Below are 25,636 nucleotides of genomic sequence, written 5' to 3'. Positions count from 1 at the left end.
AAGTCATAAAATGTGTGTGATTGCTTTTTGCAGATGGAATGCACACAATGGCTGAATACTTAATCTTTGAAATTACTTGATTTATTCCTCTCATAAAATCTTGCCAGGTTTCTCTTTGTTTTATGCTGCATGATTTCCCCTCTCTTTGTCCACCCACACTAACCTTCTCTTTAAAAGCGTCTGTGTGCTTTTATCTAGTATCTCAATGGATTTTTCTGAAAAAATTCTCTACAATTATGACATTTCTAATCATTTTTTAAGAAAATGAAAATAATTTTTAAAAACCTTAATTAGTTATCTATTTTATCTCCTCATTTAAAGGCAGAACTAAACCTTCTTATACAGACAAAAGTCCATGATATTTTTAATTATAGCTGAAAATAATTCTATAAATCCCCTGAAAAACATTATATTCATCCTAATCTATAAACTAAATTATCCTAACTTTAATTTAATTGGTATCTTCTTACCTATCTCTTCCCAGCAATCTCAATAACTTCATTATTCAGATTTCATTACTTGACAAATACTGGAGTGGTTTGCCATTTCCTTCTCCAGTTAACTTTATAGAAAAAGAAACTGACAAACAGGATGAAATGATTTGCCCCAAGACATACAGCTAGTAAGTGACTGAGGCCAGATTTGAATTCAGATCCTCCCAACTCCAGGACCAGCCTAACCAAACAATTCTTCAACATCCTCATCTCTCAAAATGGCCTTCTAATTCTTCCTTCACCAGCATTATCATCATCCCTATGTGGTCAAAGTTTATACTTCACTCTCACAAAATAACCACTTCCAAGCTCCTGGAAAATTCTACTCTCCAAACACAACTTCTTAAACTTCTCTCTTCCCTCTTCATAAGAAACCTGCTCTTTAACCTCTAGTATCTCAGCCAGTTTTCTTTTTCTTTTTTTCCCTTAATAGTATTTTATTTTTCCAAATCCACATATAGTTTCCAACATTCATTTTTTTTATTATAATAACTTTTTATTGACAGAATCCATGCCAGGGTAGTTTTTTACAACATTATCCCTTGCACTTACTTCTGTTCCGATTTTTCCCCTCTCCCTCCATAACCTCCCCTAGATGGCAAGCAGTCCTATATATCCAACATTCATTTTTGTAAGATTTTGTGTTCCAAAATTTTCTCTCTTCCTCCCTTACCTCCCCCCTTCCCCAAGACAGCAAGTAATCTGATATAGATTAAATATGTACAATCCCTATAAATATATTTCCATATTTGTCATGTTGTCAAAAAAAAAAAAAAAAAAAAAAAAAAAAAGACCAAAAAGGGGAAAAAACCAATGGGAAAGAAAAAGCAAACAAACAAAAGTGAAAATACTATGCTTCAATCCACATTCATTTTCCATAGCTCTCTCTCTAGATGCAGATGGCATTTTTCATTCCCATTGTACTGAAATTGTTTCAAATCACCAAATTGCTGAGAAGAGCCACATCCACCACAGTTGATCACAATCATCATATAATCTTGCTGTTACTAAATACAGTGTTCTCTTGGTTCTGTTCATCTTACTCAGCATCATTCAAGTTAAGTTTTCCAGGCTTTTCTGAAATCGGCCTACTCATCATTTCTTATAGAACAATATTTCATTACATTCATATGCCATAACTTAATCTCTCTTTCCCCAATTGATGGGCATCTATTCAATCTCAAATTCCTTGCCACTACAAGAAGAGCTGTTACAAACATTTTAGCACATGTAAGTCATTTTCTCTCTTTTATGATTTCCTTGGATATAGACCCAGTAGTGACTGCTGGATCAAGAGTATGCACAGTTTTATAGCCCTTTGGACATAGTGCCAAATTGGTCTACAGAATGGTTGGATCATTTCACAACTCCACCAACAATGCAATAGTGTCCTAGTTTTCCCATACCCCCTCCAACATTTATCATTATCTTTTCCTGTCATTTTAGCCAATCTGAGAGATGTGGATTAGTAACTCAGAGGTGTCTTAATTTGCATTTTCCTAATCAACAGTGATCTAGAGCACTTTTTCATATGGGTATAAATGGCTTTAATTTCTTCATCCAAGAATTATCTATTTATGGCCTTTGACCATTTATCAATTGGGGAATGACCTGTTTTCTTACAAATTTGACTCAATTCTCTATATATTTTAGAAATAATGCCTTTATAACAAACACTGTCAGCCAGTTTTCATAGCCTAATCTGGTTTCACTTGTCTCCATAAACCAGCCTTGACTCAAGTATACATACTTGTTTGCAAGTAATCTTCCCCATTAGAATAACAAGCTCTTTGAATTCATGTAGTTTCCTTTAATACTTTCCTCAGCACGTTGGAGGGAACATACTATTTTGTTATTCTTGTTCAATTGTGTCCAAAAATTGTGACCCCATTTTGGGAGTTTTCTTGGCAGAAATATTGGAATGACTTGCTATTTCCTTCTCCAGCTCATTTTAATGATAAGGAAACTGAGACAAATATAGTTAAGTGACTTGTCCCAAGTCACACAACTAATAAGTGACTGAAGCTAGATTTGACTTCAGATTGTCTCAACTCCAGACTCAGTCATCTGTTCATTGCACTACCTAGCTGCCCCAGGACACACTAAAAAATAAATACTTGAGGAATGGCTTCACAAATTATGGTACATGAATGTAATGGCATATTACCGTGCTGAAAGAAATGGTGAATGTGATGAATATGGAGAAGCATTTACATAAAGTGATGAGAATGAAGTAGACAGAACCAAGTATACATAGTAATTATAACAATGTAAATGTGAATTTTGCAAAACTATAATGAAGAAACAAGACTAAAAAAGAAAATATTATGAAGAGGATGCTCCCAACCCATTCCTTTGCCAAAATAGGAAGTCTATAAATGTTGTACACTGCACATATTTTCAGTGTATTGATCAATTATGCTGGTTTTTTTTCTTCTTTTTTTGTATTAAAAATGCTGTATTACATGGGATGGCGCCCTGGGAAGAAGGTGAGGGAAGCTGGGAGAAAACATGATAATGTAAAAAAATAAAAAATAAACAAAAAATATATTTAATAAACAAATTAAAAGAGATAGATAAGCATTTGTTGACTACTCACTGGTCTACCACAGTGAAAATTCACTATCTTTTAAACAGAATTGATAGCTTGCCCCTTCCTCACTTCCAATTCTCTCGATCAATAAACATTTATTAAACATTCTAAGCCAAGCACTGTAGGATCCCCCCCCCCCCCCACAAAAAAAAGGCAAAAGATAATTTCTCATGGAGTTTACAATCTAAGGAGAGAAACAACATGCAAATAAATATATACAAAGTGAGCTATTTACAAAATAAATAGTAGATAATTAACAGAGGTCAAGCTTGGAATTAAAAGAGGTTATAAAAGGTGGGATTTTAGTTGGGACTTAAAGGAAGACAGTGAGGTCATTAATCCAACTGGAGGAAAGAGAAAATTGCTGGATAGAAGATATCCGAAAATTTATTCCTCCTTCTGGGCTGCTAAGTTAGCAAGGGCTTCCAAATCCTGGAAAGACCAGAGCAGACCAGAGCAGGCCAGAGACAGTTACGGCAGGAATGCTGCTACCCTGACGGAAGATAAGGATTTTGCCACTAGGATATTCCCTGCCTGATTTACTCCAGCATAAATTATACTATCTATAACCTCAAGAAGGTCCTGAGTTTTAGGAGAAAAACTTTTCATTCCTTTTGACTCTTTAACCTTTTCTCTGGAGTGACTTTGATTCATGCCTGAAGCTCAAAGCACAACTTGAGCTCGCACTAAATAAATGGAAGCCAGCTGGAATATCCCTCAATTCCACTGTCACTCCTTAAAACTTCTTAGTGTTAATCCCTCAATTCCACTGTCACTCCTTAAAACTTCCTAGTGTTATTGCCTTTTCTCTTTTCCTTTCCCTAGAAAAAGAGGCACTCTTGCTCCTTGCGAAAACTCATCTCTTCCACTCTCTCTTAACTATACTAGAATTTTGTTTCAGCAATTATTTCTTCCCTTGAATCTTTTCTTCTCCATTGTCTTCTTTCAATCTGCTGACAAATATACTCGTCTTGCTTCATAAAAAAGTCTTCCCTTAATGTGTCTACCCCCCCCATCCAGATACCATCTCTTCTTTGTTTTTTTATTACTGTTATTTGTCCCTTGTTTTTGTAGGAGAGCAGTGACATCATGGATAATGTCTTGACTTCTGTATGAATTACATTTAAGTAAAACAGTTCTGCACAAAGTTGTTACTTTCACTCTCTCTTCCAGAATCATTTAAGTCCAGTGACAGGAAAAAAGTCAAGATGACTGGCATTGGCCTCAGATGCAATGGATGATCTTGGCATCTGACCAAGCTCTAAGTGCCCCACAGTGCCTGTTTCAGCTGCTTTCATAGTCCACAGGAACAAACTGCCTCCTAAGTCCATTCCACTAGAAGTCTTCACAATCTTGGGTGGATGTCCCCCTAACTCACTAACAGGTTTGAGGTCTATCAATTACCCTCCACCTGCTTTAGAGCATCTGTAGAAATGGTTTACCAGGCTGTGACCACTGCACATATTTCTGGAGCCACAGGTGAGAGTTAGGTGGCTGAATAAACAACCCTGAAAAGGGCTCAGCAAGCCCTCACAGCAGAGATAATAGTCTTCCCTGAATATCTGTACTTTATTGCTTTACTTTACTGCTAAATCATTTGAAAAAGCTGCCTATATCCAAAACTTCTAGTTTTATTTCTTCAATCTCTTGTAATCTTGTTTCCATCTTATCTACTCTATTGAAACAATTTCCTCAAAGATTACCATTGAACTCTAATGATCAAGTCCAATGGTAATTTACATATTCCTGGATCTGAGCAGAGGACATGGATTCAATGAGTAGGGATTCACATTTCCTATGTAGACTTGGGCAAATTACTTACACTTTCTGAGTCTAACTTTCCTCATTCAGAACAAGAGAACTGGATTGCATGGTTCTTTTCCAATGTTTGAGCCTAGTTCTGGACTGCATGCTTTTAGCTCTTCTACTATATATTTTATTGCTATGCTGACTTTGCTATCTCTTTACCCTCTATGGGAAACATGCAATCAACAAAGGAAAGGGTAAAGTGTAGAAAGAGAAAAGAAAAGGACCAAAGGTAGAACCCTGGGGTACACCACAATAAGGAATAAAGTACTTTAAGTGAATCAGTTACTTTGGCCATTATAAATACCCAAATTAACTACAAAGGATAAATAAATGAAGGAAGATGCTATCTGCATTCACAGAAAGAATAAATAGAGCAATGTCTAGAATTAGATATATTTGTTTATAATCACAGTAAGGCGGGGGGGGGGGAGAAAGAAAAACAAGGAGGAAAAAGAAGACATTTACATGATAATTTTATTATATGTTTAAAAGGAATAGCAAATTGTACATAACTAATCTGCAGTTTCACGTACAATCTTTTTTCTCTTATGCTAAATTATGTAAATGCTTTTTTTTAAATTCCATAAACCAAAACAAACAAATAAATATTTTAAGGGGGGGTTAAAAAAAAAAAAAAGGATGCTACAGAGTGGTCAAGAAGAATGAGGATAGTAAAAAGAAGCCACTAAATTTCATGGTTAAAGCATAATGATCTAAAAGAATCATTTGAAGAAAAACGATAAGGAATATGGAAAGAGTGAACAATGTGAAAAAAAAATGAGTATAAACTATTCTGCCTAGAATTTCAATAGTAAAAGAAGAGGGGAGAAATAGGATGATGGATTAATGGAAGGGTCCAGGGAAAGGATTATTTTTTAGGCTAAAAGAGACCTAGCATTTTCTACATGATCATACTATCCCCTTGTGGTCATAGTCTTTTTTATTAGAAAGTGATATAATAATGATGGCATTGCTATCAGCTCCAAAAGAGTGTTACAGGAAGTCCTAATCTCAATCCAGTTATTGCTATGGATTATCAGGGATAGAGAAAACCAGGACAGTGGTGCAGGAGGTAATATTAGAGGCAATGGCTAAAAATTCAAGGATGGCAGATTTCAACAAGAAAATCTGTCTTGAATAATTGAAAGGAGAGAAAGAAAAAGAAAGTGTTGGGAGGTCCTTGAACTGAAACAGGAGTACCTGGAGGGAAACAATGAGTCCAACTTAAAATCATATGAAAGAGAATGTTTGTATAACTGTATGGATATGTATGCATATGTTGTATTTAACATATATTTTAACATATTTAACATGTATTGGTCTACCTGCCATCTGGGAGAGGGAATGGGGGAAAGGAAGGAAAAAGTTGGAACAGAAAGGTTTTGAAAAGGTCAATGCTAAAAAAAAAAAAAAGGCTATAATAAAAAGGAAAGAGAGAATGTTTGTGGACATTCTTAAATACAAATGTTGCATCTATCTATTAGCCAACCTCTATGGGCTTCCATATGGTCAGCAATGGAGCCTAAGGGGCCATATTGTCCACATAAGGACCCCTGAGATAGAGCATGAAATGATATGTTAGTAAACCTGGGTCTTGCATGAAGAAGAGTTGGCATCCACTTAAAGGAAAGAAAGAACATGAATAGACAGTAGTATAGGGTTGGGCTTTAAAAATGTTTGCCAGAACTATGCCTGAAAGGCTATCAAACTGTGCATACTCTTTGACCCAGAAGTGTTTCTACTGGGCTTATATCCCAAAGAGATCTTAAAGAAGGGAAAGGGACTTGTATGTGCAAGAATGTTTGTGGCAGCCCATTTTGTAGGGGCAAGAGACTAGAAACTGAGTGGATGCCCATCGGCTGAAGAATGGCTGAATAAATTATGCTATATGAATGTTATGGAATATTATTGTTCTATAAGAAATGATGGAAGGACTTATATAAACTGATTCTGAATGAAGTGAACAGAACCAAAAGAACATTATACAACAAGAAGATTATGTGATGATTAACTGCAATAGAAGTGGCTCTTTTCAACAATGAGGTGATTCAAGTCAATTCCAATAAACTTGTGATGGAAAGTGCCATTTAAAACCAGAGAGTTGACTATGGGGACTAAAGTGAATCACAACATATTTGTTGTTGTTGTTTGCTTGATTTTTTTTCTCTTTTTTTTCCTCTTTTGATCTGATTTTTCTTGTGCAGCATGAAAAATGTGGAAATATATTTAGAAGAATTGCACATATTTAACCTATATTGGATTACTTGCTGAGTAGGGGAGGAGAGTGAAGGGAGGTAGGGAGAAAAATTTAGGACACAGTGTTTTAAGGTTGAATGTTGAAAATTATCTTTGCATGTATTTTGAAAAATAAAAAGCTATTATTGTGACAAAAAAATTAAAATTAAAATATTTATCAGAAAAGACACCAAAGAGATCCTGTACACATCTGGATTATCAGTGTTAAAGAAATGCTGCTTCAATACATAAGCAGGGACATGTTATAGTTCTTCTGGGCAAAATAGTTCTAAAATTTAAAGAGAAAAGAAAACATTCTAAAAACCGAAGAAGCACATCTGGGTGGAAACTCTGTGGAGACAGCTATAGCAGAAGATCCAGTGCACTGGACAGCAAATCAAAAATGGAGGTGCTCATGTGATATTGTTGGGTAGTAACCTCTACCACAGTGAATTATACAAGGAAAGAAAATTTATTAAAATTAACTTATCTAATAGAAGGGATAGGACGAAGGGGCTGGAAATATTCTTCAGTACTAGCACTAGCCAATTAATCCAACCTGAAGTCCAGTCCAAAAAAATTTTTTTTTAAATTTCCAAATGTAAGACTCAATAAAACTCTCAGAATACTCTGATTAAAAAATTCTAAATCCTTTAGGCATGCATAAAACTCCTACCTACCACATTAAAAAAAAAAAAAAAAAGATGGTTGTGTTAACATAGTTTCAATGAAATCGATAAACAACATACTTTGTTTGGCACAATTCGTTTGTTTCTTGGTTTATAGAAGGAAAAAACAGAGACAGATGGAATTTGAGGGAAAGAGTATTCTTAAACCAGTCCAAGACAGACAATTCGGCAGCTGGCACAATACTTATGTGATATAGCTGTTAGGAAATCTGGGAACTTTACTTTTCAATAAGTCAACTCCTAGTAAGAAAAACATGACATATCTTCTATTATCAAGAAGCTAGGGTTCAATTCCAAAAACTACTCCAATATGACAAATGCCATGTCATCCTGCTTTTATTGCTAATTATCAGAATTCAAATAAGAGATAGAAGGTATAGGATGGATATTTGCAAAGTAAGAAGGAAGGAACAGAACAAGTATTAACATTACAAATATCATTTCTCTTTTTCATCTTGACAATGGCCTTAAGAGGTAGATGCTGTGCCTATCCTTATTTTATAGCAGAGGAAACTGAGGCAGACAAAAGTTAAGACTTGCCTAGGGTCACACAGTTAATAAACATTTAAGACTGGATTTGAATTCAGTTCTTTCTGACCTCAGGCCCATACTCTATTCTTAACATCATCCAATTGCCTCAAGAATAAAATAAAATAAAAATAAAACAATCTGAACTTATAACAACTTTGCTTTATAAAATCAACTCTCAAACTGAAAATGAAGAGAAAATTGGAAATTATTTAAAAAGGCAGAAATGCTCATCAGAACAACTGAGTTAAATTCAAATAGATCTAGGGGATTCTAATGCCTCCACAAAGATCCTTGTGGGCCATATGTTACATTTTAAAAGAGCGTTATCTGTGGCTTACTGCATTTTTTATTTTAAAAAATATTTCCCAGTAACTTTTTTGATCTAGTTCAGCAACAGTAGGGGTGCTGTGGGTCACATGATGCTATGTGTTTGTCATTTGGGCACCAGGACACTGTTCTTCATATTATAGCCAAGTCTGAATTCCAATAACAAAGCTAGCCTGAGATTGAGGGAAAGGGGAGGAGAAAGAGATGAGGACCAGTATCTCAGGGTTAGGCCAAGATTCTATTTATTTTACTAGACAAAGCCAGCCTCTAAAAACCTCTCCCCTCCCCCCCAATATGTTTGACCTCTTTAGCTTCATCGTTTTTAATATCTCCTCTACCTCATTCAGACACCTAAAATCCCTGCAGGGCACTTACCAAGTGATGTGATGGGAACAGCGCTGAAGTTTAAATCAGGTGGTTTGAGTTCAAATTCTGGCTTCAACACTTAATAGCATAATAGTCTTCACATGAATGACTGTCAATCAAGCATTTATTAAGCACCTACTGTGCCAGTCACTGTGCTAACTACTTAGGATATAAAGAAAGGTAAAAGACAAGTTTCAAGTAGTTGACATTGAAACAACTATATATATATATATAAAACCAACAGGATACTAGCAGAATTAGAGATAATCAACAGGGGTAAGGCATTAAGGGGAAGGTGGGTTTATAGACAGGATGTGAATGAAGCTAACAAGCCAAGAAGCAGAGATGGCGAGAGAGAGAATTCCAGGCATGGGGAAGAGACTGAAAATTCAGAAAGTCAAAAAATGAAGTATATTGTGCAAAGAACAGCAAGAAGACTAACATCACTAGATCACAGAATACATGGCAGGAGGAGAGTAAGGTTTAAGAAAACTGGAAAGGTAGGTTCATGAACAGCTTTGAATGCTAAACAGAGGATTATATATATATATGATGCTTCAAGTTATGGGAAGCCATTGGAGTTGACTGAATAGGAGGATAACATCAGATCTGATTATTTTGTCAGTTGAGTGAAGGATAAACTGCTGCACTAACTCCAACATAAGGTGATAAGGGGATGGTGGTAGTGTAGGGGGTGAAGAGGGCATTGGAAAGATGCTATGAAATGAAAATCAACAGGTCTTGGAAACAGATTGGACATAGTGATTGAGAAGGAATAAGGAGCAAAGGACATCACTAGATTGTGAATGTGGGTGACGGGGAGAACAGTGGTTCCCTTAATAGTACAGTTATCCCTTTCACATTACACCTTCACTGTTTTGATATATCATGGATCAACTTAAGAAATTAAAAGGGAATTTTGGGGGAGTTTTGCAGAAGCTATGAAAAACGGCAGATAAGAAAAAGTTTAGAAACTCAAGAAATACATAAAATATATGTATAGTATTGTATAGTATCAACCCAAATTTTACTGTAAACACTCCATAAAAGACGACAAAAATAATCCATATTTCTCTGATATAAAAGGAAGGCCAAAAGATTTTGTGTGGATTTTCAAGATCTTGGGGGGGCTTCTGTTCCCCTAATCCTCATGATGTGGAAGAAAAGTTTAAGATGTCTACAGCATATTTAGGTGTTTAACTTGGAGTCAAATTCAACTTCAATCTAAGATGCTTTTGTATCTTTTTCATATATATATATATATATATATAATGAAGATTATGAATGGGATAAAAAAAGTGAAGTCCTCTCATAAGAATGTGGCCTTGACCTATACCCTAATTATAACTTATTTGTGCTATAGCCAAAAGCTTCAGGTGTTTGCTTATCTTAGATAGACAAACATACATTTCTCTTCTGTTTCCCCTGCCCTTTTTGCCACAATTGGTATTAAGTTTCTAATATAATTTAAAAAAAAAAAAAAAAAGGCTAGTATTCTTTGTCTCTGGGTAGATTTCTGCATTAGGAGGTAAGCCTGGATATCCCCCAGCCAATGGGAGAATAGGTCAGAAAAGGATGGGGGCTTCCAATCCTGTATTTTACAGTTTGTGCTTTGCTTCTCTATGGACACCTTGTCTGTTGGGAGTTGCCCTTTCTCAGAAGATCTAATAGATCTCTAATAGATAAATCCTTTCTGCTTCTTACCTTGAGTCTGCAATTTTAATTTGAATAAAAGTTACTGGCCTATAAGATACTTTCTAGCAATAAATCCACCATCCTACAAGTTACTTGTCTCTTGGAAAACACTTTGAAAAGTCCTAATGTAAAAGTAAGCTATTTTGGGAAAATTTTCATAATAGAATAGCTGCTATAGAAAGGTAAAGACTTTATTTAGCGGCTTTTTGCCTAAAGCTATTTAAAAATACACGTGATTAAATTATATCGTGGCACACAGTTTCTCAAATTCTTTAACCCCAATCACCATCCTGGATTTCTTACCATGGTAGACTCTTTTTAAACCGAATTGTTCCCTTCCTTGACCAATTGAATCATGGGATCCACCAGAAAAAGCCACAATAGAATTCTCCCCTGGTACTTTATCGATGAGGCACATATGCAGCCTGAGAAAGCTGAGCCATAGTTAGACTATGGAAATGAACAAAAAATTTACTAAGTCAACCTTCTAGATGCCATCATTTCCACTGAGACATTTCTAGAAAAAAAGCAAGATCATGACCAAGTGAAAGAAAAGGAAGAGGAAGATAAAGGAAGGGAAGATAAGACAAGTAGAGAACCTCTGACTGTCAAGGACAGTAGAACTTGGGCATGCCAGATATTAAGGACAATGATCACTCCAACTGGACAACTGAAACCTTCCCTCCACCTATTGACGATTAACTAACTGTTCTGCAGTCGTTCTGATTTCTGGATTAAGAGGGTGCTTCAGAAAAGAGGTGTCTGGGACAAAAACTATAAGTATAAATGCATGTCAATGAGACATATGTAAAAACAAAGATAGCAGTGGTATTTATAAAAGCAGGTTGAATGTGGACTTAAAAAGGATTCCAGAACATTGAACAGACTCTCTAGGAAGATTCTACAATGAAACCTGGAAGAGAATCACCTAAAATAAGAAGAATTTAATTCCACAAGTATTTTTTAAGTGTGAATCGCATACCATGTCTGAATTGGATGTCACTTGGAAGCAATGAAGAAAAGTCACATTAATAAGATTAGAGAATCATTTTATTTTTTTTTTTTATTTAACAACTAAATGGTATGTTTCCATTCTTAGCTAATTTCAAGCTCCTGCTTTGGGATTTTGCCAGGTCAAATGACTCTCACATATCTGAATTAGTTGTGACCTTTAAAATATATTTTTTTAAAAATGATCTTGGTACAAAGCAGTCTACTGTTACCCTGTCAGTTCCCTAAGCAGCTCTTGATTATCAATCTCAGAGAAGATAACAATTTGCATCGGTAGAGCACATTTCTTCCTCCTAGTAATTTCCTGTTCCAATAAAGACATAAGTCCAGTTCCTACTCCTATCCCAATCCCTTTATAATTTAGAGGTCATTTCATTTTCTTGTAGAACCATTTCTTGTTCAGTCTTGTCTGACTCTTCATGACCCATTTGTGGTTTCGTGGCAGACACTAGAGTGGTTTGCCATTTCCTTCTCCAGCTCATTTTACAGAAGAGGAAACTGAGACAAACAGGGTTTAACTAACTTGCTCAGGATCATACAACTAGTGCCTAAAGCCAGATTTGAACTCGGGAAGATGAGTCTTCCTGACTCCAGGCCTACTCTTCCTCCTCCTCCTACTGTGAGTCTACTACTATGCCACCTAGCTGCATTTAGGTACTGTAAGAACATTACAATTATCACATCCCAACTAACATCCCACCTTCTACAGGAAGCACTTCTTGACTCTTCTTAATACTAGTGCCTTCCCTCTGTCAGTTATCTCCAATGTATTCTGTATATAGCTTGTTTTAAAATAAGTCTTTGCCTGGTTGTCTTCCCCATTAGACTGTCAGGCTCTTGATAGCAGGAATTGACTTTTACATTTCTTTGCCTCCCCAACCCTTAGCACAGTGAATGGTCCATTTTATTATTGTTGCTTGGTTCAGTCACATCCAACTATTAATGACTCCAGGTCCAGTATTTTATCCACTGTGCCACCGAGCTGTCTCCTGCCTAAGTGCTAAAAAAAAAAAAAAAAAATTGTTTATTGATTGACATCAGTTATCCCTTATTGTAAAAGCTGGAAATGGCAGTTAATAGAGCCTCCAAATATCTGGAATAACCTACAGACAATTTAGGATCCTAGAAAGTTCCATAACCTAAGATCCTGGGGTAGGACTGAAGAGGGCCATCTGAAAGACAAGTATTATTTTCTTCCTAGTCTTACAACTTGAATGACCTGGCTTGGCTCACAACATATGCTAATTTCCCACATCAATATGCTTATAGAGTAAATTGTTTTGCCATCTCCAGATGATGATACAAATTTAATTAAAAAGACACAGCCTTTCTCATGCCTAGTCAGCCTGTCCCCTTAATTTTATAGGTAGCAATTTAGAAAGATCCAGGGAATCAATAATGCCAGGCAACAGTGTACATTAGCAATTACAGAAGGAAAAAAAAAAACAAACCAGGAAGGACACATCCCAATTGTACCTGAAACAAGCAGTGCCACTGGTGATATGAATGACTATTATATAACATCGTATCAATTTAGGCTTTAGTCAGGAATCTACTAAAAAGTAATTTTTGTCTGTTTGGCCAGCTATGGCTCTTGGCCTTGACTCTTGAGTGAAGAACAATTTTTTTTATTTCGATGAAAAGTAAGTAGCTAAGCAACAGAAAAACTTTATGCACATCACCTGTTTCTTTTGGAGAAAAACATCCATTTCCTGATTGGCTGACTGAGTGATGGGGTTTCTTTCTATAAACCTATCCCTAGGAAATAATGAATAGAGCCAGTGCCTGGGAAAAGACATCCTGGATCAGGATAAATATCACTCAGTTGTGTGATAGCAAAAAAAGAAAAAGAAAGAGGAAAGACTAGCGAGCTTGCAGCATCCCTTATGGAAAGTCCCTGCCTCGGTGAAAGAGGAAGGGAATTTGGCAAGGGGCCTGCATTTTGGAGAAACTTCAAGGAACCATTTTTACTCTGTGCTACAGGAGTAGAAGGGGAGGGACAGCTAGGTGACATTGTAATTAGAGTACCCGCCCCGGAATCAGGAGAATCTGAATTCAAATCCAGCCTCGGAGACTTGACACTTACTAACCATATTATCCTGAGCAAGTCATTTAACCTTGACTACCTTGCCCATAAAAAATAAATCAGATGGGATTACAATTGAGGAACAAAGACTAACTCATGGGCTAGTAAGTAGACAATGATTGAGTCACATCTCTCTATACTAGAATATACAGACTGGATGTGATGATATTTAAATTCTTCTTCTTGCTCTATCAATGATTTTATTAAGTGTCTGAGGCATGATTTGAACTCAGATCTTCTCAGGGCCAGTACGCTATCCACCGTGCTATTTAGATGCCTTCATCCATCTATTCTTTGCTTCCTTGTAGGTTTTCTTTTGTTCTCTGCAGTGCACTTTTTATTTTATTCATTTTTCCCTTTTTCTTCTGTACTACCTTCCCCAAGTATGCTACATTTAAGCATAAAGATATTTGTTTATACACTCACATATACACATTATCTATACACATATACATAATCTTTTGTTTCTTATCCCTGCAAATTCTTCTACTTCACTTCTACCTGTTAATTTCCCTTGCTATTACTTAAATTCCTCCTCTAAGAATCCCTCCCTTATCCTCTCCCCCAATCCTTTCCCTTCTTTTTTTCTTTTCCATTAATCAACACACTTATCCCAACTCCTGTTAATCTATATACTCCACCTTATCCTATTCCTTCTTCCTTTTATTTCATTATAGATTTTGGAGGGTGTTATACACTTCTAGGTATATTGTTTCCTCTTTACCCCATTTCCAATGTAAAATTTCAGAACTGCCAGTTCTCCTCCCCCATCTAATTTCTCTCTGTTGGTTCTTGCCCTCACATCTCATTTGTATAGCATAATTACTGTTTTTATCTTTTCCTACAGTTTTGCTTTTTTAGCATCCACCTCATACTCAGCTCTAACCCAATCCTTCTTTTGGACTACCCGCTTACAAATGAGACTCTTAGACATATGATTTATACTTTCACGTATAAAACATAAGCAGTTTATCCTTATTGAGTCCTTTGAAATTAGTTTTTGATGTTGGTACTAATGTGTCAAATTTTCTATTGAAGTCAGGTTTGTTTGCAACAAAATCCTGAAAATCTGACAGTTTACTGAGTGTCCATTTTTAAAATCCAGTGTCATACTTAATTGTAGTGAATATGATATTTTTGGTGGCAACTCTAGTTCTTTTGATGATCTATATATAGTATTCCAGGACTTGAAGTCTTTTATTGCAGCTGCAGATAGGTCTTATGTGATTCTAATTGTAGCTCCAGAATATTTGAATTGTATTTTTCTTTTTGGTTGCTTATAAATTTTTCTCTTTGCTTTGGAGATTTTGAAATTTTGCAGTGATGTTCCTTTATGTTTGCCTCATAAGATCTCTTTCAGATGATGATCAGTAGATTTTTTTTTTCTATTTCTACCTTTCCCTCTTGTTCTATTACTTCAGAACTATTTTCTTTCATTATTTCTTGTATTATTGTATCAGGTTTCTTTTCTTTTGGTCATAGTTTTCAAAGTAGTCCAGTTATTATGTTTTCTCTTCTTGATCTGTTCTGCAGATCTGTTGTTTTTCTTATTTTTTTCATTTTTTATATTTTGTTTTATTATTCGTGGTCTCTTCACTGGCTTCCCCTTGCCCAATTCTAATTTTCAGAGTGTCATTTTCTTCCTTAAGACTCTAGATGTCCTTTTCTAGTTTAATTTATTTTCATCATCTTGTTTTTCTTGGATTATTCTTGTTAAATTTTTTTTCTTAATCTCTCTCATTTAATTTCTAAGTCTTTTTTGAATTCTTTTTGGATAGGTAACCATTTGAGGTAAGAGAGAGACTTTTTAAAACTTTTCAGTATCCTCCTCTGACAACTCCAGCCTTTCCTATTCCCATAGTAATTTTCTATAGTTGGAGTTTTTCTCCTTTGCCTTTTTTTTTTTTTTTAAATAGCAGATTGTTAGTGTAACTATCTCTAGTCCTAGGATTGGGGGATAGTGCCTTTGGCTTAACTTCTGTTCTCCCCTCTGGCCTGAAACCCAAAACCAAAACTCCACTTGCCTGTGAGTGCCCATAGACAACAGCTTCCCTGCCCTACTGCTTCTACACTCCTGGGCCTGTGCTGGTTTCTTCTCACCCAAGGCCAGATCTCAGCAGCACTCCTGGTTCCTTATCGGCAGAAGTTCCTTCAGAAAGCTCCAATAGTGGGGGCTGTGGCTACCTTTCAACTCGGATATTCACAGGGCTCCCCTGTGCTGTTTCATCAGCACTAACCGGGAGATGTTTATATTTCACACCTGCCAAACCTCTATCCTGGGATCTCAGATGACTCCTGTTCTGACCCAAGGAGTCTTATAAGGTATTTTTCATCTTCACCTTCTTCCCAGGTGTAAAATTGAACATACTCATTGGCTCACAAAATCACAAGAGCTGGAAAGGCTTTGAGATAACATCTATATTAAGCATGGCCCCACCCCCACTTATGAGCCTGGCTCACTACCTGGGGAGCTGCCTCATTGTACTTGCCCCCTCTTCGGGCCTTTGTCCCAAAATCTGAAGTGTCTCTCCTTCATTACCAGGAGAATTCTTTTCAAGTCTTTTAAAGCCCCATTCAAATGTTACTTCCTCTAAGAATATAAGTGAGGCAGTGGAGTCGGGATCCTCAGATTTCAAATCCAGCCTCAAATACTTCCTACCTGATTTCAAGTTACTTAACCTCCGGATGCCTCAGTTTTCTCAACAGTAAAATAGGGGAAAAATGGCACCACCTCATAGGGTTATTGTGAGGATCAACTAAGATAATATTTGTAAAGGATTTAATAGATTTCTAGTTTACAGTAGGTGTTTAATAAATTTTTGTTCTCAATTCCTTCCCTTATCTCCTCAATTAGTAAAGAAAGACCTTTTTTTCTTTGGCTCTTAGATAGCAACAGAACTTTGCTGCATCACAAAGATATTTGTTATTTTGTCAATTATGTGAGAGAGACAGAGAGAGAGAGGCAGACAGAGAGAGAGAGGCAGACAGAGAGAGAGAGAGGCAGACAGAGAGAGAGAGGCAGACAGAGAGAGAGAGGCAGACAGAGAGAGAGAGGCAGACAGAGAGAGAGAGGCAGACAGACAGAGAGTAGAAAACCACAGCACATGGTTCTGAGCACAGTTATCTGCAACCAAACGGTGTTTGATAGCATTTATGGAATTGAATCTGAGAAAATAAGCAAAGTTTATCACCACAACAAAAAATCATGTATTATAGGAAAAACACTGGGTTTTAGGTTCTAGTCCTGGTCTGTCACCTATGATCTTTTAGATCCATTGACTTTGGGTCTCCATTTGCCCTTCTGCAAAATAAAAAACATGAACTAAGTCAAGACTAACTTGGGAATCTGTAAACTTTTTAAAAAAAAAATATTTTAGTGAGATCTAGGTCTCTTAGGTGAGCTGAATTATTTTTCTCTCAATGGAAGGAATTCTTTATTCTGTATTGTGTGGTACGTATTCTCATATGTATACTTTGATTTCTGTTTTGCTATGATTTGGATAAATGAATATATGTGTATGTATATATATAACTATTTTAACACAGTTTTATATGTATTTAGCTGAATTTTTTAATAAGATTTACTTTGTTTTTTAAATGCATAAAATACACAGGATTACATTCTCTTGAAAAAGGCTCCTAAGGATTCACTAGATTGCCCTGACAAGAGGTCCAGGACACAAACAAGATAGGCTATTTGATTTCTAAGCTTCTACCCATATCTGCTCTTTGATGATTCTGTGAAATACCAGGGAGATAGTTCCTGAGAGGGGAACAGACAAGAGTCTAAATCTTGACATCTGACCTGTGACCCAAAGATTAGGAGCTCCTGGTCCCTAGAGGTAATAGAAACTCTCACCTTGAGCTCCAGCTGTTAGCACAATATAGGGAACCAGAATCTAGTTAGCAGTACACCCAGAAACAGCAGTAGTAGCAACAGCACTCTAATTCAGAGCATTTTTGCCTCTGGCTAGTAAAGCAGAGAAAGAAAGCCATTAGGCAGCATGTGTTCAAGCCTCTTCTGTAAGAGTATGGTATTTAAGCCCTCAGAAATCTGATTATGGTCTCTTGATTACATATTTGTCTCTTTCACACAGGCTAAGATCTGACCCCCTTGCTATTTCTTATATATAACATTTCAAGATCAATCTAAATGCTTTTGTACAGGCCATCCCTCATCCCATACTTGGAATACAATTGTTTCTTCTCTCCACCATTTTATAATAAGATTTCACATACAGATATATGTAGACAAATGAATGAAGAAACACTTATTTATTATACTACATGTCAGGTATTATGCTAAATTCTAAAGATACAATAAAAAGAGAAAAGATCCTGCTCTCAAGGATCTTAATAATCTAATGGATCCCTAGGGCCTTATAAAATCTGGCTCTGTCAAGAGGTTCTTCTTGGCACCTCCCCAAAATTATTAGTGTGCCTCAAATTACTTTATATGTAATACTTTGTAGAAGTATGGAACAGGCTCTGTAGTCAAATCCTAATTAAATCCCAAATTAGACATATAGTACATTTTTTCAAAGGATAAAATCAGGGAGTGAATTCAAAGATGTCAAACTTATGATCCTCAGACCACAAGCTGCCTCAAAAATAGATTAAAATGTAATTAGGAAATATTTAACAAAATAGGTAAAACTACAATACAAATAAATAATAATGTTAAATTGTGTTTTTCTAAGAATATTTGTTCCACAGGGATCCATTTAACTAGTTTGACACCAATGAATTAGATTATTTTTGAAGCTTCTTTTAAGTCTAGAGCTATATATTCTCTCTATATATATTAGGAACAGAAGCTCCTTGGGAGCAGAAACTGTTTCTCTTTTAATATTCCCAATGCATGCCACATAGTTCATTGGTTGACTAATCAATTAGTTTCAATAACATTATTTCCCCTCCCACATACTGCAATCCAGTCAAACTAACTTTTTTTCTAGTCTTCACATATAACATTCCATCTCCGGTCCTTTGCATTCTGTTTTCCAATTGGAATGAATTCTCTCCTCTTGTCCACCCACCTCACTACTTATTTTAAATAAGTAGTTCAAGGGGCAGCTAGTTGGTGGAGTGGATAGAGCACCAGCCCTGAAGTCAGGAAGACCTGAGTTCAAATCTGATGTCAGACACGTAACACTTTCTAGCTGTGTGACCTTGGGCAAGTCACTTAACTTCAATTGCCTCAGCAAAAAAAAAAAAAAAAAAAAAAAAAGGTAGTTTAAGTATAATCTTCCCCATAAAGTTCCTCCTGATCCCTCCCAACTGTTAATGCCTTCTCTCCACATTTATTCTCCTTGAATTTATTCCATATAAATTTATAAAGACACCTAAATTTGTGAACTCTAAATTGACTCTACTTGAATGCAAGTTCTCTGAGAATAGAAATAATTTCATTAATTGTCTATGAAGCTTGAGCACTGTCCCAGTGCTTAGCACAGTGTCTGGCACATACTAAGTACTTAATAAATTATTTTAATAAAAGTAGTAGTTAATAAACTGATTATCATCATCTCCTACTCAATAAATTCCAGTGATTCCTTATTACCCCACAGGATCAAATACAAAATCTTCCATTTGACATAATACAGGTACGCTCTTTTATTTAAATTAATTTTGCAACCCTAAGTCATAGTGGGGAGTTCTGACAAAGCTGATCCACTGGAACAGAAAAAGAAACTACTCCAGTATCTTTGCCAATAAAACTCTATGGACAATCCACTGGATCATGAATAGTGTGATATGATTAAACAATAAAAAAATATGCTTACTTATCCTTTGGGAAGGAAACAATGAAATCAAGTTGATTTCAATCACTCTAACTATATAGTACCTAATAATCCCAGCCAGGCTCTCACGTCTATTTAGCAGTTAGTTTTTCTATTGTACTCTTGTGATTCTCCACAGCAATTAAACAAAACCAAAAAAAAAATTTTTTAGAGACTTCTCTCAAGTCATCAATTTCATCTAACTCCTGCTCCCCAATCCCCAACATACAGAGCTGATGTCCCGGTTGTCTGCTTCACTATGAGCAGGCCTGAATTTCTTTCAGCATTTCTGTTGCACTTGGTATTATCATCCATTCTTTCCTCTTTCCTTTCAGTTGTACAGTAAGAGGTATCCTGATTCCTTGCTACAGCCAATTTTTCTAATAGTTCCTTTGCCAAAAGGATCACAATTCACTCTATCTCACCTTATACAATTCTTTTCTGTATTTTCCCTCATATGTCAGGAAACATTTATTAAGCACCCACCATATAAGTCCTGGAGTATACAAAAGAGGCAGAAGTCCCTACTCTCAAATTCCTCACAATCTAATGGAGGAGACAAAAAGCAAAACGTATACAAACTACTTACAGGAAAGCCCTAAAATTAAGAAAGATTGGGGAAAACTTCCTGGAGAAGATGAAATTTTAATTGGAATTTAAAGGAAGACAGAAATGAGAAAAGAGAGAGCATGGCAAACATGAAAGGACAATCAAAGAAAAGGCCCCAGAAAAGAGGGTGTGTCTTATTTGCAGCAGGCCAGTATCACTAAATCAAAGGGTATCTGATGGAGAATAAGGTGTAAGAATACTGAAGAGGTAAAGGTATAGGTTATAGCATCAAATCCTACACTCTGTCCATTGCATGGATTCCAACAGTTACACATCTCTAGGTGAGGAAGCAGGTGCTTTTTAACAACCAAGGAACTTTCAATTTGCACTAATCAGATGTAACAAGAAAATTAACCATTCCACCTGCTTCAAGGAAGAGCTGAGTTAAGAATAACCTAATCTGGAATGTTAAAAGTTGGAGGGGGAGGTTAGAAGTAGGAAGAGGATTCGAATTCTAAGGTACTGGTTGGAATCATTAAAATGGCAGCCCACTAATCAATCCTGGATATAAAAGTAAGTAAAACTAAATGGAGGAAATGGTGTTGGGAGAATTTCTAGGGATGAGATAATGGAGGTTATCATGAGTGAAAGAGCAGATTTGGTGAGAATGAGTAGCACTAAAAGGAGAATGGAAAAACTTCCCAGGGTAACAATTGGAACAGTCTGATTGGCAACAGGGCAGAAAAACAAAGAATTCAAGGAAAGAAGAGAAAAGTATCACTGAACTCAGGAGCTACAGAGTTAAAAATCATGAAGGTAGCAGTGCTTTGGATCAGGGTTTTTTAAACTTTTTCCAATTGTGACCCCTTTTTTGCCCAAGACATTTTTATGCAACCCTGGACATAAAGGTTTAAAATTGGTATACAAATCAAACATTTACTGATAAATCATAATTTTGTGATCCCCACATTCGGTTATCCATATAGGGTCATGACCCACAGTTTAAGAAACTTTGCTTTGGATAATGGTGATGTTTAGGATAGAAACACTTCCATAGACAGCTTGTACAAGTCATGGGAATGAAGGAGGTCAGCAAAGTGGGACCCAAGAGTGTTCCAGAAGATATCTGAATATGAGAGCAGGTGCTTAAGGTACAGGGAAAGACTGAGCTTAACAAATGCAGGAAGAAGAAAATTTCTCAGATCAGTAAGTAACCACTTAAAGGTGATTTATAGCTATATGGAACAAATTCCAAAGGAGGAAAGGTTGCCGAATGATGGATAAGAAGGGTTAGTCCCATTGTGCATTTGGGTGGTATTCGGTTTCTCTTCTCTACTTGGGGCTGAGCTGATCATTTTTATAGCCAAACCAAGGCCTTCAGCTCTAGTACCAAGGAGCAACAGAAGTTATTAATATATGTCATTATGATGTTATTGGAAAACATCCCAAATAGGGTCATGCCCCATTAATGCATCTTCTCTAATACTGAGAGGTTGAGACATTTGACCAATCACAAAGCCAGCACTGGAAAGGAGAACTTGGGTCTTCCTGACTCTATTGCCAACTCTCTATCCACTGGCAGCTGTATGGTGTTGTGGAAATAGCAGAAGTCAGGAAGACCCGAGTTCAAATGCAGCATCTGACACTTACTGGTTGTGTTACCCTGGGAAGGATAACAACCCCAATTTGATTTGATCTCCTCATCTGTAAAATGAGGATGATAATAATAGTATCTACTTCCCAAGTGGATGTAAAGCACTTAGTATGAACCGTGGCATACAGTAAGCAAGATAAATGTTTATTATTAAGTGACTTGCATCAGCCAATATGTGTGAGAGGCTGGATTTGAACTCGGGTCTTCCTGACTGCGAACTTACACTTTATGCATCGTGTTGGCAGTGGAGTCAGGAAGACCCGAGTTCAAATCCAGTCTCAGATACCTAATTCCTAGATCACCCTGGCCAAGTCACTTCACCTCTGTTTACCTCAGTTTCCTCATATGTAAAATACAACTTACCTCCTCTCCCCAGAGTTGTTGCACATATCAAATGAGATAACATGTCATACAGTACTTAGCACAATGCCTGGTACATAGTAAGCACTATATGTGAACTAGTCTGATGACTATTATGGTGCATTGTTTCTCAAACACAACCATAGGTAACTATTTAGAGTTAGAAAGGACCTGGGAAGACATGGAAACCAAACTTTAAATTTGCAATTGAGGAAACTGAGTTCTAGGGACATTACTCCAAATCCCACTGGCATTAAAGAGCAAAGGTGAAATTTAAATCCGGGTCTTCTGGCATCTATTCTGAGGAAAAAAACAAAGAGCTCCCTTCTAACAGTTCCTTACTTCTAGGCACCAGAGAAAGTAAGCAGGTGCCTATAACAACCAAGTAGCTTTCAATCTGCACTAATTAGATATAAGAGGAAAATTAACCATTCCAGCTGCCTCAAGGAAGAGTTGATTTAATTTAGACTTCATTAAATGACAAGATTTATAGATTTCCTTTCTTGCTGCTTCCTTCAAATCACACAATTTGGCCTAATTTGGCAATAGGTCAAGAGCAAGTTGGATGTTGAACGCACTATGAGTAAACATCAGGTACCTTAGCTGCTTCAGGAACTCAACGTCAGAGTTGCTGTTAATGAGCTTGATGAACTCCTCATAAGAAGGAGCATATGTGTAGGCTTTCTTGTGATGCTCATTCACCTGTTCTCTGTATTCCAACTGAGCCAGTAGCATCTGGTTAATATAATCAGGGTCACTCAGCAACTCCACCACAGGCTGTAAGACTGAAGGAAACAGAAGAAGGCACTGAACAGTCATCCTTTTTTTTTTCTTTTTTAAATTTTTTTCCCCAGTTTATTTTCTTTCTTAATATACATTTCAATCAACATGAACATTTCTGCCTGCATTCTGGAAACATGTATGATCTAAAGGTCACTTTTTTGGGGCAGGGACAGACCTGTAATTTCACTGGTTTAAAACCAATTTCTAATTCAAGTTTAGCACTTGATAGTCTTTATTATGTGACATATTATGCAAGATATAGTCTTTATTATGTGAGTCACTGAGAATTTAAGCGACCATAATCAATAAGTGTCAGAGGCAGGACCAGAACTCGGGTCTTCCCAACTAACTCTATCCTCTTTACCAGGCTATTTCTTCCAACATAGCTAGGAAAAGCTATAAAATAAATTCATTTGTTCATTTAAAATAAATAGATGTTTGGGGAAGCTAGATGGTGCAAAGGAGTCAGAAGGACTCGAGTCCAAATCTAGCCTCACTTAACAGCTATATAACCACAGATAAGTCACTTAACCCCAAATGCCTTGTCAAAAAACATTAAATAAAATTAATAGATGCTGATTTTAAAATAGACTAATTAATATCATCTAAAACTAAGAGATTAAAAAAAAAAATTCCTTACAAATAGCTCCATCCAATAAAATGGTCCAGGATGATGGGTCCATTTCTGGATGTGCTGTCAATATCAATTTCTCCATTAAAAAACAAAGATAACAGTGAGGGAGAGAGGAAAGAAAGTTGCCAGGGTCCCATGATTCTGCTCAAATGTTCCTCCTCTAAAATTCATACATTGAAATCTTTGATTATGCTTAAATAAGGGTTCTAGATATTTTAACCAGTCTAAAGTGCCAAAATTTAAGAGTCAACACTGTTATGATAGACCAGGAGACACTCCCAACTAATTTTGTTTGTGACTGTAAAACAAGAAAAGGGATAGAATAATACTTGGCTATAGTGGTTCACTATTCTGTTCTCAGATACAAAAATGTATCTGAGAACTTTATGCATTTTTTTTAAGGCGCTATTGGTTGATTACTAGAAGTTGGCCAATACAGAGAAAATGATGCATGTCAAACCAAACTTGCATGCAAGTCGCATAGTTAAACATTTCTTTTATCTACAAAATTCCGGAATTGGTCACTGGTAGTTTTTCAACCATCTGTCTCTGTGTCACTGATCCTGGCAAAGACTATTGTATACAATAGGGAAACACTGCATGCAAAAACAAGACCTTGACCAAGTGAGACTTCACAGGTCTGACAGCAAAGGATGACTTTCTCCCTCAAGATATACAAGTAGTAGACTGAAGGCATGAGAGATTTTATTGTCATAAGTACTTAGTTTTACTTAGAAGTAGTTCTGCTAGGGGTAGAAGAGGGTCAATAATGTATCAATAATGTTTGTTTTTAAAAAGAAAGGGCATTGGTTGAAAAAAGAAAAACAAAAATATTTTTTTCTAGTTATGTGACCATTTCCTCTGAGACTCAGTTTCCTCATTTCTAAAATGAGAGGACTACATGTTCTTTCCTATTTCAAAATACTGACATAACATGATTTGAATTTTTTTGGAATTATACTGAAAGATCTCTCTTGGGATCTCTCTTCTCAAAGACTCCTTTTTTTCTCACCTAAGAATGAATCTCAGCAAACAACAATTTAACTGTCTGCTTGACATTCTGGGTTAGGATATATTTTTCTTAAGTCAGATACTTTTAAGATTTTGCCTTTTTTTTTCTTCTCTCTTTCAGGTTTTTTGCTGTGCAAAGCTATTTATTCCATTTCTTTTAAAGCATACTGAAAGTTCTGTAATATTCTTGCTCTTTAAATCACCTTGAATTTATATAAACTATAAAATACAAATTAAAAAGATCCAAGACCCACCACTACCAATGAAATTCTAAATCTTATAATATTTAGATCTTCCATCAGGATTTGACTCATGTAGATTTCCTTGCATTTATGTTTACATGACCTAGAGCAAAATCACTTAATCTTCATGGGCCTCAGTTTCCTAATTCTATAAAATGAGGGAGTTAGATTAGATACCCTCTGAAGACCTTCCAAGCTTTAAGCCCATGATTCTGTGTTACTATCCCAATTGACACAAAGGCTATCATGAATGGCTGTTTCCTTATGGAGGGCAGAAGGAACAGCTTTCTCATTTCAAAATAAGAGGATGATTGTTCATTCGGCCATCTGTCACTATCTATTTTTACACTTCTAATGGATGTCCAAAGCATGCACTTTTTGCTGCTCTATTTCCACATGAAATTTTCTTGGAATTTGATTTTCACACTTCTAAAACAAGAGTACAAAGTGAATGTATGTGCAATAAAAAGTGTTATCAACACATTAGTATGCACAGAAATCTAGTCATCTAAAAGAAATCTCAATTTTATAAGTCTACCTTTTGTTGTGAGAATTTCTGCAAGGACTATGCGCAAGCTGAGAGATTGGACATCCTTTGAGGGGAGAAGACAAAACACCAGAACCCGAGAACATGTTTGTAGGAACCTTACTTCTTCATCCGAGTTCCTTAAGCATGCATGTAATAAAAAGGGCCTCGGCTGCTCTTCTTGTCTAAAAATAGAAGGGGGAAAGGGGTGGGAGAAAATTGTGGAAGTGAGTCATCTACAAGGACAATTTGTTATTC

The 25,636-nt window shown here is 36.2% G+C and overlaps 1 protein-coding gene across 3 annotated transcripts in view; it reads right to left on the bottom strand.

Annotated features, from left to right (window-relative positions):
* The window catches only part of SNX25 (sorting nexin 25), a 271,192-nt gene that overhangs the window by 142,388 nt on the left and 103,168 nt on the right, over positions 1–25,636 (bottom strand). For all 3 annotated transcript variants that reach the window (XM_031943724.1, XM_031943723.1, XM_031943725.1), the window contains exons 4-5: positions 25,391–25,563; positions 22,781–22,967 (exon numbers count right to left, since the gene is read on the bottom strand). In XM_031943724.1, the coding sequence (XP_031799584.1) occupies positions 22,781–22,967; positions 25,391–25,563 (360 nt within the window). The remainder of the gene's footprint in view (positions 1–22,780; positions 22,968–25,390; positions 25,564–25,636) is intronic.

The sequence above is a fragment of the Sarcophilus harrisii genome, chromosome 6 (assembly GCF_902635505.1).
Source record: "Sarcophilus harrisii chromosome 6, mSarHar1.11, whole genome shotgun sequence".
Classification (NCBI taxonomy): domain Eukaryota; kingdom Metazoa; phylum Chordata; class Mammalia; order Dasyuromorphia; family Dasyuridae; genus Sarcophilus; species Sarcophilus harrisii.
This window is presented reverse-complemented; position numbering and strand designations above follow the sequence as displayed.